General features: G+C 45.8%; 1 protein-coding gene across 1 annotated transcript in view; it reads right to left on the bottom strand.

The window, feature by feature from the left end:
- Positions 1 to 291: 291 nt before the first annotated feature.
- The window catches only part of eif2ak3 (eukaryotic translation initiation factor 2-alpha kinase 3), a 30,431-nt gene continuing 23,859 nt past the window's right edge, over positions 292 to 6,863 (bottom strand). The window contains exons 13-18 of the mRNA XM_076107400.1: positions 5,994 to 6,537; positions 5,530 to 5,703; positions 5,225 to 5,398; positions 4,950 to 5,051; positions 4,099 to 4,161; positions 292 to 3,265 (exon numbers count right to left, since the gene is read on the bottom strand). Of these exons, the coding sequence (XP_075963515.1) occupies positions 3,083 to 3,265; positions 4,099 to 4,161; positions 4,950 to 5,051; positions 5,225 to 5,398; positions 5,530 to 5,703; positions 5,994 to 6,537 (1,240 nt within the window). The 3' untranslated portion in view covers positions 292 to 3,082. The remainder of the gene's footprint in view (positions 3,266 to 4,098; positions 4,162 to 4,949; positions 5,052 to 5,224; positions 5,399 to 5,529; positions 5,704 to 5,993; positions 6,538 to 6,863) is intronic.

The following is a 6,863-nucleotide window of genomic DNA, read 5'->3' as shown; positions in this document are numbered from 1 at the left end:
GTCTTTATCGTAATATTAGAATCTAGTCTTTGCCAGGTTTATTACAGTATTGCTTGTTATTAAACTACCGCTTCTGTTCGCTGTACAAACACAGCTTGACATAAATATATTACATATGCACATACAGCAATTTTAAGTTGCACTAAACCAGAGTAAATTATTCATAGGACTGACATTTCTGTTTTTTATGAAAGCCATAACTTTGGTGGTTGTTTACCTCGTAGTAAAATTCAGAATGATCAAACTGCCCAACAACCCACAGACTGCACACCAAGGACACACAACTGTACAAACGGTATAGAACGGTTTATTAAATTTAGACTTGTAAGAAGTCATCATATTCCAACGCGCTCCATCGCAGGAAGAGCATTGATAATAACACCAACCCCCGAAAGGATTGATCACGGCATCAAAACATAAATAAAGCAAATGAACATATTTACAATTCAACATGGACAAGGGAACGGGGTTTGTGCACAAAAACAGGCAACTACACATCCAGACAGAGGCGTCAGAGACTGACAGGAGGGAGTCCGATTGTTCAAATTCAACTGTCCTCAGGAGAAGAAACCTGGACGGCAGGAGTGAAAGGAGGGTAAACACGATTTAACAAAGCAAGAAGAACCGACAGTATGATCACATGTTATTGGTTTTGAGTGAAAAGAAGAAAATCTCTAGATCCTCATATAATACACTATTGTCAATAATGCTGTTTTAAGTTTTAATGTTATGAGCTGACAAGCTATTTACTACTATAGGTGAGTTAAGTTGTGAACGTTTCCTTCTCTCCTGTTGTAAATCCTCCTCAAACGAGTCTTTAGATCACATTTCTCTGAGAAATTGACTTCTATAAAATAGACAAAAATAGTTCCAAATTAATTCCAGCTTTGTGGGAGAGACAGATTCATCCTGGATCCATTATTGAATTGCTTTGAAAAATGATTCATTAATTCGACAAAATAGTTGTACATGGTCAACACTTGAGTAACAGTACCCACACACTGTCATTCACAAAGCAACATTTGTCTGAATTTGCGGCGCGAGGTTTCACATTTCCCCTCCCGACTTCAGGATTTGCCATTTATATAACTACTTTCCTGTTTCCAGCCTTATTGGTGGTGGAGTACAGTCTGCTTTAAACTCTGAGGAGAGAACTGATCCTTTTACAACAAGAAGAACGACTCATCTTCATTGAGCTGAGTGAACGGATGAACGAACATCAGTTTGACTTCTTGTATCAAACGCAGTCAAGACTTTACAGTAATCAAAAAACCCTGCAGAATAATCAGAAAACTACGCTTGTTAAAAAAAACAAAAAGAGAGAAGACGATTCTTAGAAAAGTACAATCATTGAAAGCACATTACAATTAGCAGTTTGTGAAGTTACAAGCGGGTCATGTGACTCTCCCAGCACGTCTTATGTACATTAAACAATGCTTTTGTGGATCACATGACCAACATCAGGTCCAGGTCCCCAGTAGGCGACGTAGAGGGGATAAAACAGAATCATCTCTCTCGACTAAATGCTAGTTCTCCTCTTCACGGGAGGGCTGCACACCTCGGGATGTGCCGCGCTTCACCGGGAACACCAGCGGGATGGGGTCGGAGCGCGGTGGCACAATTCCCCCAAAGAAATGTTAGGTGAGCTTATCAGTCACAGAAAAGTACACTTAACTGACTTTCTAATGGCACTCTGGTCCTGCAGGTTCTACTCTGGTGCTGGAAGCAGGCAGACCCCTACGGTGCCCCACACATGTGAAGACAAACACTGAGAATCATTCTCCCACAGCGAGAAGAGGTGACCGCCATCATGTGTCTCTGGAGGTCCCACTGTAACATTCAGCTATCCGTTAATGGCAGAGATCGTCCCCTCTTTGTCCCCCCCCCCCAGTATATCACACTATCTTACAGTTGCCTCATGGAAAAAGCCATTTACAAGCAACGGCGCCTTACAGTATGTACAGGATTGATCGAACATATCTTCTGAATTAACAAAGAAAAAAAAGGATATAAACAGATTTTTTCCCTTCAATTATATACACGGAGCAAAGAGGAGGTGTTGAACAAAATGATTGAGCACCTCAGAGTCAGTGTGTAGATTTACACATAGAAAAAACTGCTTCCAAGTACTGGCTTTAAGATAACAGACTCACACTCACCCCTTCACTTTCCTGTCAGGGACATGCAGAACGGACAGGAGCCAGTGGCTCAGCATTCATTCAGAGGCCGGGGGCCACTTTCTAAAGGCAAATCATATCGGATGATCCGGGTTCATAAACTCTTCTCTCCGCAGTACATCACCTTCTCTCATTTTAAAAAACCAACACAGGAAAAAAAAAGATGGTCTTTTTTTTGGTCTCCCAAATCAGGCATATTGGGTGTCAGAACACCGGATAGTGCTCGTACCGGTGATCAGTGCTGGTCACCGGTAGATAGGATGATCAAGCGTCAAAGGCCCCTTTGGAGTGTCCTCTTGGTTTTTGATACCTGAGGTGTAGCGTGGGTGAGTGAACACTGGCTGAATGTTGGGAGCAAGCAGCGTGCTGTGACCGGAACCGGCGTTCAAATCATATGTTAAGTTCTCAGGGCGTCTGTCCGTCGTCTCAGAGTACCAGATGATCGAGTCAGCCATGTCAGAGTGAAACACGCCCAAATCAATTAGTTATAATGTCCTGTGGATGGTAGCTTCGTACACACCGCCCATCTGGCACTCGGAGCCAATTTAAAACAACCACTAAGAATTATTTTGCTTGCACCACTTGAGCCAAGTCTGAACGGCATTACATTACAGAACGGCTGTTGCTTTTAAAATATTCTCTCACTTGTAAGTGTGATTAAAATTGGGAACGTGGGCATGATGGTGTGCGAATATGTAACAGCGTGTGCATTTGGCGAGGAGAGTAAGTGAGCAGGACTTTGTCTCGCTGCTCTGAAGCCGCGCCGATAAATTCCTGCACGTTTGTGTCGTTCTCGAGCGTTTTAAAGTCTGAGGCAGTGTGTGATGGCACAGGGGGCTGAGGCGTTTCTCTCGGGCTGGGGGGGTGGGGTGGGATGGGGGTTACATGTTGCGTCACGGGGACTTTCAGTTAGTCGATGTCTGGCGTGAGGGGCGGCCCATGGACGAGGCGCTGTAGGTGCGGGAGCGCTGCCTCATGGCCAGTCGGCAAGGCAGCTCCAGCTCCTGGAAGAGGGGAGTCCCTGTGATCTCGGCCGCCTCGGGACGCTCGCCGGGGCTCCACGACAGCATGCTGCGCACCATGCTCAGCTACACACACAGACAGAGGAAACAGTAGTGTCATGCTACAGCGATGCTAATGCTAATATTGTCATATATTAGTGCAACTGATTTGCTGCACTTCGAGCTCGTGTGACACAGCGGAAACCTGTAGAAATTGAAATTTACGCACAAAACTCATGATGAAATAATAATACATAGTCACATTCAGCCAAACACACACACAGGTACGTACGTACACACTGTGCAGGACATCTTAAAATAGAACAGTACACAGCTAGTGGGAAGCTGGGATAGCAGAGCGAGGGGATTTCCAGTGTTGGAGAATCACAGATTATGCGATGGGATTATGTTAATCTCATTACAAAGTAAACAGGGGAACAAGGTAATGTGAACAACCCCTCACCAAACCCCTGGTGTGGTAGTAAACAACATATTTAAGTGATTATTTAAACATATGGATAGTTTGATTCTAACGGGATTATTACTGAACATTACAAATTATATTTTCAAATCATGTCTCAGATAACAATACTGCTATTTACACTTTAGTGTGTAATGTGAAACTATATGCATGTTTAACTTTATATCCTGTAGATCCGAGGGCAGAATAATCCAAGCACAGCTCCTAATTAGATTAGTTCATCAGATTTGACTCACCGAGGTGTTAATGTTGATGTGGACAGATTATTAAATCTGTGACAGACTACACAATGAGAATCAACCCTCCCAGCTCTGGACGTGTCCCGCTTTCTGCATTTACTTCATTGCATGTTCTCAGGAGAAACACAACAGTTTTCTTTTTCTTGGTTCGTGTGCAGTTTGCGTTTTCAGCCACTAGGTGGCGGCAGACGATCACTCACCTCCTGAACGTTGTTTTTGGAGAAAACCTCTGGGAAGCGCAGCGCTCTCACCTCAGTCAGTGTCTGGAAGAAAGGATGTAAACACCTGTGAGCGGAGCGTTGCTGGTGGCTCATCAGGCTCTTTGTTACCGAGACAAAGACGCCCCGGTCCAACGCGCGCGCGCACACACACACACACACACACACACACACACACACACACACACACACACACACACACACACACACACACACACACACACACACACACACACACACACACACACACACACACACACACACACACACACACACACACACACACACACACACACACACACACACACACACAATCTACCATTTAAACAGACAATAACGATCCTTCAAAGGACAATCGGGATTATGTGTTGCAGTTTGCCCAACACAGTTTCACAATTAACTGAATACAAGAAGAGACAGAAAGACAAACTGCCTCATTAGGAAGTCTCTCTCTTGTCTCCAGCAGTGGGGATTCTATGGGGTCAAACCATTCTAACTACTTTTACAGTTGAGGAAATTATCTCAACATTTTAATTGTTTCCAAATTAAATAGTTCAGTTTGAGGGAAAATTGCTTGCAGCATGAATGTATTTTAAAAACACATTAGTAAAATATTGTTTTTGTTTTTGCTTCGCTTACATAGCCTTTTGACTTTAGTGATGTTCTCTTTTTTTGAATGCGTCACAACCTCATTTGTAACCCTGTATTATACACGGAAACAGTCTACATTTACTATAACAATCAAGTGCTCGGCAGTTAAAAAAGCCAACGTAATGAATTGAATAAAAGGAGAGAGAAAGCGTGATTATGTGCCCGTGTCTTTGCTGACTCACCCTCACTCTCTCCATCTGGGTCCTGAAGGGATACAGCAGCTCAAACAGGATCAGTCCCAGAGAGTAAATGTCCACTTTGTGAGAGTACGAGTTTCCAGAGAGCTGCCAGGACAAAAAGGAACAGATGGAGTTTGAGAGTCCCTGCTTTAGAGGTAGAAGAACAAACTACTAACTTCGCCCATAGATACATGTTGGTATCAAATCTTATCCTGTCATAGTTTCACTTTATGTTTATTGTTCTGGTGAAAATCAAAACATTTAGCACGCCTGCTCACCTGCTCTGGGCTCATGTAGAGCTTGGTGCCGACCTGGCCCGTGTGCCGGGTCAGCAGCGGGGCAGGCGTCAGGGCGCTCGGCTCGTCCTCGTCCTCTTCCTGGTCCATGGCCGTCACCAGGCCGAAGTCTCCCACCTTCACCACGTCATTCATAGTGAAGAAGATGTTGGAGGGCTGGAGGACCGACGGAGACGGGTCATGAAATACATGAAGGCAGAGAGCATTGCTAATACATGAACTGTTGCCTGTGCAGCAGACAGTGTGTGTGTGTGTGTGTGTGTGTGTGTGTGTGTGTGTGTGTTCACCTTGAGGTCCCTGTGCATGAGCCCCTTGCTGTGCAGGAAGTCAACGGCCTCTGCGATCTGGAGGAAGATATCGAGACACTGGTTGTTCTCCCTCTGCTCCGGGAGGCAGCGCTGAGCCATCCAGTCTTTCAGGTTCTCCTTCCGACAGAGCTGCATCTGGATGTACAGGTACACCTGGAGACAAGGAGGGGAAGGTTCAAAGACTTTGGGATTTACGTCTGACAATACTTTACTTTAACATCTGCAGCTTTTTTTTATTTTTCATTAAAGTACTGTAAATATAGCATGTTCCCAAAATGATAGATGGTGTCACTGTGAGCAAAAAGTAATAAATGGATATTTTATGACTTCAGTGTTGCTAAATGAAACAGCAAATGTCCAGCAGGTATCAACATGTCACCGGTCATAACCCCATGACAAGCATGTGACATCATTCATCTACAGTGAGTGAGTGAGTGACTGACCTTGGGAGAAGGCTGGACTCGCTGGGTTTGAGGAGTTGGGGGGATAAACAGGGTAAGTGAGGTTGGCCGGGGGGGAGAGGAAGAGGAGGGCGGGACGGATTCCTGCTGTCTTGTGCGCGAGGAAGACGAGCTGTTCTTCTCAGTCGTCGTGCTCGGGCTGGCTGCACTGGACACCGAGTCTGTGTCGGCGTCGGCGTCCCGGTCGCAGCCCGAGTCCTCAAACACGATGTCAAAGGAAGAAGATGTGCAGTCGCTGGGGCCGCGTGGGGGACAGAGCTCGAAGGAGTGGGGGGTGTCCGAGGCGTCGTGGTCCGCCTGGCTGTCCCGCTCAGACATCAGGCTGTCGTGGCCCAGCAGCGGGTGGAAGGACAGGTCTCCATCATCGGCACTGCCGGCGCTGCTGGAGAGAAGGGCCCGCGAATCCACAGAGGCCTCCAGAACGTCTCCTCCAGGCCCGGAGACCGGCGTCACCGAGCTGGACACTGGGACTTTGACTGACAGCGCCTCCATGTGGTCAAGGAAGCTCATTGGCCAGTCGGTGGTGCTGAAAGAGAGAAAGGAGGGTTGTTGCTGTCAGGCTTACTAAAATAAACTAACCACTATTACAACTAATCATTCAAGATCACTGTGCAAACCGGCAGAAGAAGTATTGTGACAAAACAGTTTACGAAATACTAAGGAAACAAACCAAATGTCCAGTTCAGGGTGTAACCACACTAACAGCTCACTTTCTGTGACAATAACACAGTGAAGCGTAACATGTACTTTGGACCGTCTGGTGCCTCACAAGAGGAAGAGGATGTTTAACTCTCTGGGTGGTTATCTGGTGCTACTTTTAGTTCTAATCCGCCTGACTCAAAGAAAGGTTTA

Source organism: Anarhichas minor, unplaced genomic scaffold (genome assembly GCF_050575085.1).
Source record: "Anarhichas minor isolate MPS153535 unplaced genomic scaffold, ASM5057508v1 ptg000038l, whole genome shotgun sequence".
Lineage (NCBI taxonomy): Eukaryota > Metazoa > Chordata > Actinopteri > Perciformes > Anarhichadidae > Anarhichas > Anarhichas minor.
This window is presented reverse-complemented; position numbering and strand designations above follow the sequence as displayed.